The 13,443-nt window shown below is 49.4% G+C and overlaps 1 protein-coding gene across 1 annotated transcript in view; it reads right to left on the bottom strand.

Annotated features, from left to right (window-relative positions):
• GABBR2 (gamma-aminobutyric acid type B receptor subunit 2) overlaps window positions 1–13,443 on the bottom strand; it is a 352,196-nt gene that overhangs the window by 11,635 nt on the left and 327,118 nt on the right. Inside the window, exons 14-16 of the mRNA XM_045042557.1 lie at window positions 7,118–7,228; window positions 2,533–2,757; window positions 190–372 (exon numbers count right to left, since the gene is read on the bottom strand). Coding sequence (XP_044898492.1) covers window positions 190–372; window positions 2,533–2,757; window positions 7,118–7,228 — 519 coding nt within the window. The remainder of the gene's footprint in view (window positions 1–189; window positions 373–2,532; window positions 2,758–7,117; window positions 7,229–13,443) is intronic.

Consider the following 13,443-nt stretch of genomic DNA (forward strand, 5'->3'; position numbering starts at 1 on the left):
CCTATGTCTAGTTTATGTCCCCCCTGGTTCTGGTGGCCGTAACTCCAGCACCTGGGACTGCACAGCCTGATGCAAGGGGGTGTCCAGAGGGGGCGAGGTCAGGAGCGGCAGCCCCGAGAGGCCCTACTCTGGGGCAGAGGGACGAGACCGGGAGGCTGGGGCCCTGGCTGCCGGTGCTGAGGGAGGTACCTCTGTGATCTTCATTCGCAGGCGATGGTTTTCAGACTGCAGGCCCTCTAGGCGGGATGTGCTTGCTTGGTTCACGCTGGTGACTGAGGTGGACGTTTTTGAATCTTCCTTCTTCTGATTCTGAGTGAACTGGAATCGCCTGTTCTGGGTTGCTGCATCTGGGTTTGTTCTCAGAGTGATGAGCTGGAAGGACAAGGGATGACTGAAAGGAGAACCCCGGGGTCCTCCTCCCCGGTGTCCCATCCCCTCCGCCACAGCAGGTCCTGCATTGGAGGCAGCACAGACACAGGCTGGGAGCCCGGGGCCCTGGGTTCAGGCTCATCTCTGCCACTCGCTGGTGTGTGACCCTTGGGCAGCCCCACCCCCCTCCCTCGCCGAGTCTGTTTCTTTCCTTGTCAGCAGAAGTCTGGTCTCCTGACCGAGGCCACCTGCATCCAGAACCCCCTGCAGAGCCCACCCCTAGGCCTGATTCCAGCTGAGCCGTACTCTGCCTTAGGCTTCGTTCCACATGGAAAATAACCCCGAGGATGACGTTGGAAGACAATGGATGGAGGCAAATGAAGCCTTCTGCTTTTTAGAACCATTGATGAGTGTTGAGGACAGACTGGTGACTAGTTCTGTCATGGACAAAAGTGTTGCTATATAAGAAAAAAGGCCACTGCTTGATCCCAGTCTCACTCATTTATTCAAGAAACATTTCTGGTTTGAGTCTGGCTCTGGGCCTGCACCGGAGAGCCAGGACTGAGGGAGGCGTGGCCCCTGTCTGTCAGGACCCCATGGTCCAGAGGCCGGAAGTATCCAGGGAAGGCTGGGCTGTGGGTGCTGTGGGCCCGGGCTGGGCTCTGTGGACAGCCTGAGGGACGGTGAGGAAAGGGAGTTCCAGGGGGAAGAAGAGGCATATGCAAATGCAGGGGGGGCCTGGGACTCAGGGTGCTTATGGAGAAGGACAGTTTGGATGGTGGACAGGGTTCTTAGGAGAAACTGGAGGAGACCCAAAGTTCCTGAAAGGCAGCCCATATTGGGGACTTGATTCCGGAGCCAGAGGGGCAATGAGGAGTTGTTGAGGGTAACAGAGGAGAGTGACACGGTCAGGGCTGGGCTTGGAGCCATCTGGCATCTTTGACTGGAATGAGAGGATGTCAGAGTGTAGGCAGAGAGATCTTAGCATCGGGCTGGAGCCTTGACAACCAGAGAAAGAAGGCATATACGGCATCAGTGTTCCAGGGAAAACACTGCTCGGGGACTGACTGGATGGAGGTGCCATGGGCAGTCTGTCTGGGGGACAATGGACCCCAAGTGATCTCTTTTCACCCCATTCTCCCTCCCCTACTCAGGGCAATAATTCCTTCTACCCTCTCTATTTCCCCTTCTTTTCTGATGCTGAGACCAGCCAACTGCAGGGGCTCCCAGGACACCGAGGCCTCTGGTTCACCTGCCTGCTGATGGGAAGGATAAGGTTTGAGAAACATCTCTCAGGCTGGTCTTCAAGATCAGTGCTTCTGATGAATGGAAAATGTGAGTGGCTGTTCAAAGTGGTTATTCCTTTTTACCCACTAACACTACTTCTGCGACTCTATCTGAAGGGAGTAGCCAGAAATGGGGATCGTGTGTTACGTAGAAAAAAGTTAATTTATAATATAAAAAAAATCTGGAAATGACTGTAATGCTCATCAATAAGGGAATCAAGCAGATAAGAAGACACGGGGTATCCCCTGTCAATGGTGGTTATGCTGTGAGAAAATGCACAGGAGACATTAACAGTGAAAAAGGCAAACTACAAAATGATATGTGAGCTATCATCGCAGCCCTAATGGGAAAAGCATCACTGCCTAGCCATTTAAAAAAGACTGGAAGGCGGGCACCTGGGTGGCTCAGTTGGTTAAGTGTCTGACTTCGGCTCAGCTCACGATTTCGTGGTTCCTGAGTTAGAGCCCCACATCAGGCTCTGTGCTGACATTTCAGAGCCTGGAGCCTGCTTCGGATTCTGTGTCTCCCTCTCTCTCTGCCCCTCCCCCCGTCTCAAAAATAAATGAAACATTAAAAAAAAAAAAAGAAACACTTATTAAAAAAATGCTGGGAGGAAACGCATAAAAACTATGTAGTTTTTAGTAAAAAAAAAAAAAACTAAAACAAAACATTAAACAGTGATTATTCTTGGGTGATGCGACTCTGTGAGATTTCTGGAAAACCTGGTTTTTACTTGTTTGCATTTTCCAAACTTTCCGTGATCATAACAAGTACAGAAAGCATAAAACTGCCAGAAGGCGGAGGAGGCCAGGTGTCCCCTCTGTGCAGGGTCCAAGACCAGAGGCCAGAGGGCAGGGTGCAGAGGGCGGGCCGTACCTTGGGCACAAACACCAGGCACAGGGTGATGGTGCTGCAGAAGATGATGACCAAGGCGACGATGCAGAACTGCACGTTGGGCTGGTCTCGGGTCAGGAAGGAGACGGCGGCCCCGATGATACACATGATCCCCACGTTGTAGACACTCATCCCAATGTACTTGCTGTCGTTGAGGGCAGGGATGCTGACGTTACGCGTCTCCCAAGCCAGGAAGCAACCGAACAACTGAAATGGTGAGCGGAAAGGGGAAGTCATCATTATCACGTGGTGGCACACACCTGCCACTCTGAGAAGGGGGGTCAGGGCCCGGCCTTCTGGATGTCACCCTCAGTCTCCACTGGTGGCCCCAGGTGGAGTCCTGCTGAGGAAATGCAGACTGGGGGTGTCAGAGCATCTGGTTCTCCTTCGCCCCACCACAGTTCACATACAGGAGGCGGTGGTGGGAAGGGTTTCCAGTTGGGATCTCGACCGCCTCCCCTCACTCTAGAGCGAACACTGAGGCCCAGAGAGGAGGATGAGGCTTGTCCAAGGCCACACAGTAAAACAGTAGCAAAAGTGGACTATGTTTCTAGAAGTTCAGTCTTGTCTTTTTTTTACTGCTAAACAAGCCAGAGCACCTGTGTCTGGGACTTCTATTTACCTCCCAATGCACAAAGCCACTCAGAATGGAGATTACATTTCCTAACTGTCCTTGGAGCTAGGTGTGGTGTATGATAGGTTCAGGACAGCACCACGTAGGTGGAAGTGGTGTGTACAAGTTCTGGGAAGTGTCTATTAAGGGAAACGGTGCTCCTTTTCCTCCTTCCTAGTAGGAGTGGAGTCTGATGGGTGGAGCTTGAGAAGCCATCTTAGACCACAACAGTCATCTTAGACCAAGACGTGGGAGTTGTATGATAAAGATGGGGGAGCCACAAGATCCAAGGAGCTGAGATTCTGGGAGCCCCCCACCGACCCTAGATTGCTTATCTGAAGAAGGAAGTTAACTATCTCTTAAGAAACTATCTTTTCTGTCACTTGCAGCTCTACTCCTAACCAGTATATCTCCCAACAGAAATGGACAAGGTAGAGGTTCAGTGTGATCTAAGCCTTAGCCTTCCTGGGTGGTCTAAGGGGAGGGAAGGTTGTGGAGGAAGTGCAGCCGGAATGCCCAGCAGAATGGTGGTGTGGGCGGGGGTTGGGGGGAGAGCTGACCAAGACTGCTGACTGTTCAGGGCCTTCAGCTGTAGTCGAGGCCCTTCCAAGCGGAGTTTCCCCAAAGGCCCCTCTTTCCTCTTGACCTCATCATCGCAGCTCAGGGCATCCAAAACTGCATGGCCACTTAATATCACCCTGAGGGCTTCTGTTTTCAGGTTTGACTTAATACGGCAGCAGCAAAATGCCATGTGGTGGAGGGCAGCTGGGCACAAGGCCGGAGGATCTGGAATCTGCTACTCTTCATTGGCTCTGTGATTTGGGGCAAGTCACTTCATCTCTCAGGGCCTCAGTTTCACTATCTGTGAAATGGGAATAATAATAATACCACCTCACAGGGTTTGTATCCAGATGAAATGAGAAGATGACTGTAGTGCTGCACAAAGCATTTTGCAAACCAAAGTGTCCTGTACAAGGGTAAGTTAAAAGTCATTTTGTAATTGGTATTATTTATACAACCATGGCTGCTTTCCTCTCCTTTTCTCTAAATGTGTTATCTCACAGACCAATTTATTTATTTACTTATCTATCTACCTATAATTTTATTTATTTATTTATTTATTTATTTATTTATTTATTTATTCATTTATTTTTGAGTGATCTCTACACACACACTTGGGGCCCAAACCTATAAGAGTTGCATGCTCCATCAGGTGAGCCATCCAGGCACCCCCAGACCTATTTGTTTTTTAAAGATTCCTTTTAAAATGGGGGAGCGAGAAGCCCAGGAAGCAGATGCTGAGTGAGGGAAAGAATCCAACGCTGTTGAAAGTCTGCTTTGTGCTAGTTCCTTCGTGTGTGGGCCCTTCAGTCCCACAGTGCCTATGCTGGCTGGGCTCTGCGGTCCACTTCTTCCAGGGAAGAATCACAGGCTGGACGAGCCTCACTGACCTGTCTGGGGGCCCACTGCACCATCACAAGAGTCTCTACCAGTCGTAAAATGTGGGCGAGTCTGGGGACCTGGTGGTTGGCTGCAAATCTCTGAAGACTGTCAGGAGGAAACAGTAACTTGTTCTTAGGCCTTCAAGGAGTAGAATGAGGGTTCATGGGCACAAGTTACATCAAGGCAGATTTTAGCTGAAGATAGAGAAGAACCTTCTAGAAAAATAACCCATCTATAGTGGGTTGAACAGTGGCCCTAAAAGACATGTCTATATCCTAATTCACAGAGACTGAATATTTGAAGGGGTCCTTGCAGATATAATTAAGGGTCCTGAGATGAGATCATCCTGGATTATCTAGGTAGGCCATAAATCAAATGATGAGTGTCATTGTAAGAGACACACAGAGGAAAGACCTGGAAAAGAGAGAGGGCCATGTGAAGATGGAGGTGGAGACAGAGTGATGGAGCCCCAAGCCAAGGAATGCCTGGAGCCATCAGCTGCTGGGGAGAGGCAAGGAAGCATTTTCCCTGGAGCCTCTGGAGGGGGCACAACTCAACCTTGGTTTTAGACTCCTGGCTTCCAGAACTGTGAGAGAATAATGTGTGTTGTTTTAAGCCACTCTGTGTTTACCCATTTGTGGTAGTTTGTTACTGCAGCCACAGGGCACTAATACATCATCCCTGGGTGGCACAGGCCACTTTGAGTGGGTGAGGTCCCCACCACTAGAGGTGTGGAAGCAGTGAGTGAACAAAACTTGTTGGGGATGCGCACTAGGGGCCAGGAGTCCTGAAACATCTGACAGGAGAGTGGGCCTGCAGGGCTGGGCACACTCTTTCCAGCCTTGAAATGCTGTGGTTTCAGAGCAGGAGGACCTGGGGGGTGGGTAGAATTTTAGTCACAGACCCTAAGGGCCAGGAGGGCTGTGGGTTATTCTGTGCATACACTGGAAACAGTAAAGCACTTGTGCTGCCAAATACAGTTTTATTGACACGATCTGACTGAAGCTAATAGCTTCACTGGAAGAGATATAGTCATCTCCAGCCACTTTTGCAAGTAGGTGGAGAAGATAATGGATGGTCAAAACGTTACAGATAAATCCAGTTTAAAGAGTCAATCGGATTCAGCATAATCTAATTTCACAGTGTCTCAGGATCAGGGAACATGGAGCCAGAGGCATCCTGGAGAGTCTGGTTTCACTCTCTTTGTTCAGCAAGTGCTAGGGGTCTCAAGTCGTAGGTACCACTATGCTTCCTGTGACAGGGAGCACTTCCTTCCTAGGGGGCGCCACCACATCTGCAGACACTGCTCTGTTGGACAAAATCCTTCTTTAATGTGGACTCGAAAGCTGCCTTCTGGCAACTTTGCCCACTAATGATGGATCTGCCTTCCGGTCCATGCCACTGTCTCTGACAGCTCTAGTGACCATGTCTCCTGAGTGCCCTTCTCCAAGCCCAGGGCTGTTGGCCAGCCTCCAAGTCCCAGTTCCACTCCGGGCACCCCCTGGAGACACCTTCAGGGTCATTACCTTGTGGGGCCCAGATTGCAGCCCAGTGATCTTCAAAGAATCCCTATGGAAACTGGTCTCAACTAGCATGAAGTTGGGGACAATCTTTGCCTAGGGTTGCCTAGTATATGCTCCTCTGGTGTGGCCCCTCAGTAACAGTTCTCTGAAGCAGCAGGATACGTTCGAGCAATACAAGAAAACCTGGTTTACCTGACCTTTGGAGAGGGCTTCATTCTTGGCCTCTAAGTGGAAGCTATACAGAGGCGACTTATATACAGATGGTGACTATACGGATGGTGACCTAACTTTCCCGTACAAAGACCTAAGGAGGGTATGGTACCTGGTTTCCTGTCACTGGAGGGATTTCAGTGGAGGCATGGTTTGCACAGGATGTGGAGAGAAGATTCAGGGGTCAAGCTGGGATAAGGTGGGGGTGCGGCTGTCCTTTTCAAATCGTTCCAGATGTGTCTGGTGGGCTTGGTATGTGACCTTTGACGCCAACAGTTGGGTGGAGTGGAAAGAGTACTGGGTTCGGAGGTTGGAGGTTACCAGGCGCCCTTTAACCTCTGTGAGCCTGACTTTCCTCATCTACATAAGATGAGGATGACTCCACTCACCTCCCACAGACTTTGAGAGAATCCAGTAAAATGTGGGATGTGAACGTGCAGTAGATGTTGACCGACCATTGTTCCGGGAGTGGTATGGTGACTGCCGTGAGGCACACTCACAAGTTTTGGGGTTAGTCTGTGGTTAAGCTCTTGAATCTGCTACTTACTAGCTGAGCGACCTTGGGCAAACCAAGCTTCAGCCTTCTCAGCACTGTCTGCACCTATCTCAGAGGGCTGTTGTGGGAACTGAGGTAACACGTGGCAGACGCCGGGCCTGGCAGACAGTTAAGTGCTTAGTCCTGGGGGCTCTGTTTATTTTTATGTTCACAGAGGCACCTGGGAGAGAGAGCTCTGACAGAGAAGCATCCCCCAACCTCTGCCTTCTGCTCCGCACCTACCATGAGAAGCCCCTTGTAGGCATAGACGATGCCAAGCCAGATGGTCATATGGGTGTTCTCACAGTGCTCCAGGAGAGGGCGGATGGAGATGTCCCGTCCTGCTGGGTCCGGCTGTGCAAAGAGAAAACAGAAACCCAGGGATGGCACTGGGCACCCTTCCAGCAGCCAGGGCCCCATCTGATGGCCATTTTCCCTCCCCTGAGCCATAGCCAATCCCTTGCCCAGGAGGCTTTTTGGGCCCCTCTTCTGTGTTCCCATGAGGCTGCCTTCTGTTTGTTGGTCATGATTCAGCCCTGCACTCTAGTCATCTGTTCTTCATGCCTTTCAAACTTGACTCAGATCTCCTGAAGGTAGGGAGTGGGTCACTTCCTGTGCCTCTAGTACTTAGCATAGGACCAGTCCCAGAGCATACATCTGTAATGTTTGTTGAAAGAGTGAGGGTGAGAATGAGGCACACAGTTATGTCAAGAGGCCTTCAGGTGTCTTTGGGATTAACCCCAGTAACTACTGGCTAGGCCAGAAGAAGGAGACCTTTTTGCCCATCACCCCGAGTGAGGGAGCAGTGTTGGCAGCCATGTTATATGCCACATGACCTATCCTGGGCCAAAGCTGAGAGGTCAAAGTGTGGGTACCTGACCTACAGCTGCCAATCCAGAGTCTGGTCAAAGACTTACGAGGTTTCCTAGTACAAAGTGCTCTGCTTGAAAAGGGATGGTGGAGAGGATCTTACCCAAATGTGTTCTCTCTCTTAACAATTTTAGCTGGCAATCTCTGGGAAATAATCAGCCACATGGTGGAAAAAGGAGAAAAACACACCCAGAGAATTAAAAAAATATATATATTCTACATATTTTTTTCTGAACCGTTCAAGAGTAAGTTATAGACATCCTGACCTAAATATATAGCAAGTATTTCCTAAGGATGAGGAGACTCTCTTACATAACCACATATACTTACCAAATTGAGGAAATTTAACACTGATACAGTATATTATCTAATATACTATCAGTTTTCAAATTTTGCCAATTGGCTCAATAATAATATCCTTTAAGACAATTGTGGCTTTTCCAAAGCAGGATCCAATCTGGGACTGGGTCCTGCGTTTACTTGTCATGTCTTTAGTCTCCTTTAATCTTCAACAATTCCTCATCCTACTTTGGTCTTTTATGTCATTGGTATTTCTGAAGAATCCAGTTTAGCTATTTTGTAGAATGTCCTCCAATTTGGGTTTGTCCAAATGTGTTTTCATGATCGGATTCGGGTTATGCATCATGGCAGGAATCCTATGTAAAGTGATGTTTTTCCCTCTTTGGAGCTTCACATCAGTGGCACTTGATGGCACTTTGTCCCGTTATTGGTGATGTTACTGTGATCATTTGATTCAGGTGATGTCTGCTAGATCTCTCCACTTCAAAGGTACCATTTCCCTCTTGTAATTAATAAATAATCTGTGGGAGATACTTTGAGACTGTGTGAGTATCCCGTTTCCCCATCATCAACCCAGTGGTTTCAGCATCCAGTGATGGTTTCTACCTGAGTCATGTTCCTCTGGTGGCTGCAAAATGGTGACTTTCTAACTCTTATCGTTTTATTTAAATACTTGGCATGCCACTGTAAACAAGATCTTACTTTTCCTTCCATTTATTTATGTAGGTCAGTATGCATTTAGGGGTTAATTTTTCATTCAGTGCTTTATAATCCTTACTATCATTCATTTTGATGCTCAAATTTTCCGAGATCTGGCCAGTGGGAAACTGGCTCCTTCATGCAGCCTCGTGTGTTTTTTCAATACATCCCCATAATTTTTTGGAGCACTTTACCACTTCTCAGAACACCAAGGACTTGCACTTTTTTGTGCTTTCCTTTCCCCAGCCTAGAATCAGTCATTTCTCTGAGGAGTCTTGGTTCTTTTTAGTGGAGGATGATATTTAGAAACCAAGATCTGGGCACCAGATGTGCTCACTGTTCCTAGGGTATCATTACTTCCTTCCTCTATCTATCTATCTATCTATCTATCTATCTATCTATCTAATCTACTTATCCATCCACCCATCCATCCATCCATCCATCATCATTCTATGTAGCTATCCCTATATCTCTACCATCTGTTTATAGATAGATAGAGATAAAATCCTACACCACGGGGCTCTTCTTCCCATTCCGTGTTTGCATCTTTCTTTTCTTGCAGTGAGATCTCTGGTTTTCCACAATATCACAATAGTCACTCATTTGCTCAATGCTAAATAGATACAAAATAGTTTTAGGATCTCTACATCCAAACAACAAATTTACTAAGTAAAGTTGAAGATGTATTTGTGAATCTATTTGCCTTTGGAACAGATACACACTGAGGGTATCTCATCAAAGAACTGTGTCCAGGATGAAGTTGTCCTGTTGAGGCCCGGAGTAAAGCCACATGCCTGAGAAGAAGAGGTAAGCATCCCCAGGGTCACTCACCAGGAAGAAGGAGCACTTTGGTGGGATCCAGGGATGTGGAAAGCAGGCCTTAGGTAACCAGGAATGGGAAACTTATTTCTCTTGGCCCTGCTCTCTAGGCCTGGACTTTGAGGCAGGCAATGGCCTGGACTCCTGTGATTTGGGAAATGATGGCGCACTAAGGCCATTTTGTAAACAGATCATCCAGCTGCATGCTCTCTTAAGCTTGATTTTCCTTTTGTTTTCTCAAGCCACAGAAAGCCTTAGCTCAGACTCTTTGGTTCCATGGTCATTGAGTCCACACATAGGCTGGAATGGATCCCTGAGGCCTCTGCAGTGGCAGCCGTGGGTACTAGTGAGAGCCAACCCAGGAGGTGATCTCCAGGAACCACAGTCAGAGTTGCAAGGCTAGAAATTTCCCCTCTACTGCTACCCGCCCAGGAGCTGGGCTGGATTCTAGTAAGGGTAATGGGGGTTTCCTAATTTACTTTCACTGTTTAATTGAGGATACTGAGAAAGGAGCTGGTCCCAAGGTCAACAGTGACTTATAACAGTGAAACTTGGGTTTCTCTAATGTCTGACAACCAAGCAGACATCAGAATGCAGTAGCACAGGCCCATTACAGTCATGCATGAATAGCAAACCCATTAATGATGATAGTATCTGTTGTTCTCCAATGAAAGGCAATAATTTATGACAGACTCTTAGATTCTTTGTGTATAAAGGACTGATGCTGTCATACACCATTGTTCAATGTTATGAAAACTCTATTCGTGGGAGGCCAAGAATGGTTGTCTGGCTCTTATATCCCCAGTGACAGAGAGCCCCCTCCCACTCTTGGTGAGTGGTTACACAGCTCATTTACTGAACCAGAACCTTTTCCTCCGGTACCTCCACCCATTGGTCCTTGCCTTTCCTCTGGGGTCCTCAGAATAATCCCAAGCTCTCTTCTTGAGTCCGCACACCCTTCCTCAGGAGGAAAGAGCTGCCGTGAAGGTACACATCACCTCCTGCCATGAGTTGACCTGGTCCTTCAAACTGCTCAAGTTCACCATTGATCTATAGGCCTATAATCGAGCTCAGCACTCCAGGTGGTGGTCCTAAGCGAGTCTGCCTATGCCCTTGCTCCACATATCCTTGGCTTTCTAAACAACTACCTCCCACTGGTGATTCATATGTTTCTTACGGTTGACTAAGACTCCATTAGGTAGTTCTTATCAAACTGCTGTTAGCTCTGTCTTCCTCCTTCTGCAGCTGACATTCTAGCCAGGTTACCTTTTAACTTGCCGGTAGCCTGCCCACTCCCACCCCCTCCATGCTCCCCATCCTGAAATCCTAATCCCTACATCTGGTCTTTTAGTCCCTTACCCATCTCAATAAACTTAAGCACAGCCACCACTGCAGAGGTGGGAGTGCGGCAAAAAAATCAAGGGCCAGTCAAGAGTTCAGAGAAGTCAGTGGTCTTGAGGGTGAGCTAGTGCAAAGGTGTTGATCCAGAAGCCACAAAAATCTCCTGGTCATTAACATCATCCTCACACAACCCCATGTCTGTTCACACTGTACATGGATAAGAGTGGCAGGGGTTGGGTGGTTTTAGGAGTGATGAGGTTCATGTACCCCTGGGGCCAGGGGGTGGGGAGTTTGAATAGTCAGTACCCCTGTACTGAATCTCAAAGCCAACTGTAAAAGCCATGCCTTTTCTTATCTGATCGATTCTAATCATGCCTGGGACTTGAGTTCAGAGTGGTCTGAACAGTCACACACATGGGGAGAGAGAGACGCACTTGATGATGCAAAGGTTGGGATGTTGGGGGAGGAAGGATGGTGGGGGTGTGGAAAGGCGCCACCACCTGAGCCCTTACTTGGAGTTGTCATACACCAAAGTGCCACTAGAGGGCATCCAAGACCAGCGTGGAGGGTCTGGACCGGCGCCGCGGATCACCCTCTGCTGAGGACACAGAACTACTTTTGTGGCTCGGTGGGGCCGCAAAGCCGGAAGCAGCATCCTGGGTTACTTAAGAAAGCACCCAGTGGTCTTACAGGAGGCCAGATTTCCAGGCACCTTGGAGGCCCCCCCCCCTCCCCCGCCAGTTCCCCGCAGTGGGAGTGCTGTGGGAGGGTAGGGGATATTGGGAAAGGTGGGGCTGGAGGACCCAGGCCTATCTGGCCCTATACTCATCCACACTCCCAGCGTGGGCCTGTCATGCAGTCCAGGGCCATCGATCACAGGGCATTACCCCCTGCGGATGCCATGCTGCGATCTCGTATAAGGGTCTAAGCCAGGATTGCAATCTTGCTTCTCCATACGTTTGGGCACTACAGCATTTTGACTGGTCTAAATCAATTTCCATGGCTGAATAGCCTACAAGAGCTTTCAAATTGCTTTTTTTCCCCTCTATTTTTCTTCCTTACTTGCTGTCCACCTGGGCAATTACCTAAGTAATCATTCATTCATTCAACACAAAACTATAAAGCACTACCACCTGCTAGGTACTGTTCTGGGCAGGGGGGAATACAGCAGTAACCAGGGCTGACAAAAGCCCTGTCCTCAGGGCTCTTCCATTCTAGTAAGATCAGGACGATTCCACGAGAAGCAGCCTCAGAGGGGGAATGAGTTGACCTCACCCAGTAACAGGCACCCTAAGAGCACCCAGTTCTCTTGTCACGGGTGACAGCAGCGTGCTAGGTACTAAGCTGTGAGGTCTCCATATGTTGTCTTGTTGAAGCCTCCAACAAAGTGTTCTATCTATTTTGCAGATGAGAAAACCGAGGCACAGAAAGATGAAAGAACTTGCCCCAAATTTCTAGCTAGTACCTGTTGGAGCTGGGTTCTACCCCAGGTCTGTCTGCCTCCCGAACCAGTCACTTTTCTTTCCTCCCTCACCAGATGCTCTTCCCAGCCTGCCCTGCCTCTCACAAGCACCACATCACATTCCAAGGAGACAGTGGGTATGTATAATCCTATAACCCTGCTGTATAAACTGTGAGGTGCTGTTTGTGGGAGGAATGACTTAACCGCTGAACATTCAATAGCGGCCTCCTCTGAAGCCCCCGGAGCTCTGTGAAGGCTGTGCTTTGGCGCTGGGAGTGGAATGCAAGCTGATAAAATGCTCTTCCTGCCTGACAGGGTGCGGTGCCCAGCAGGGAGGCCACGCCTGTCCGTGAGGGCCAGAGGCTGGAAGGGCTCACACCTGACTCCTGGTCCGACCGCTGCTCGGCGGGAGGCCTGCAGAAGCTGCCCGGGAAAGCCTCCCCCATCTGTGCAGCAAAAGGAGAGCAGCTGGCCCGAGAGTCCCTCTGCATAATGCAATTACTCACAATGTAGGTCAGTGGCCCCTGCAAACATCCTGCTTTGTCAGGCCGCACAAACGGACAGGCAGGGAGTCGGGCAGGGGTGGAGGTGGTGAGTCCTGAAAGGCCAAAGGCTTTGATCTCGCTCTACCGTAGACTTGCTGGGTGAGCGTCTGGCACGCCCCACCCTTCTGGAGACCTCAGTTTCCCAGGTGCAAAGCGAGTCCAAGGGTTAACTTACGGTGCAGTTAACGTGAGCCTGCGCACATTGAGGGATGACTACACTTGTCCTATATTTCATGACTGTATTTGTCCTACACTCATTCAGAATCGACTCAGTCTCGTGTGCCTGCTGTGTGCCATGGACTATGCTCCATGCCGGGTCCAGGTATAGACGCCGGCAGGGCACTTGCCTTCTTGGAGCGGTCACTCTAGCGAGCGCAAACCACACAGTGCAGCTGTGAACAGAACGGTGATCAGCGCAGCCAAAGAAAAGTGCCAAGGGGGGCACCGACTGCAGGTCAGGCAGTCCGGGAAGGCTTTTCTGAAGTGGTGACGTTTAGTCTGAGGGCCTGAAGGGTGAGAAAGAGCAGCCATGT

This window comes from Felis catus, chromosome D4 (assembly GCF_018350175.1).
Source record: "Felis catus isolate Fca126 chromosome D4, F.catus_Fca126_mat1.0, whole genome shotgun sequence".
In the NCBI taxonomy this organism is placed as follows: Eukaryota; Metazoa; Chordata; class Mammalia; order Carnivora; family Felidae; genus Felis; species Felis catus.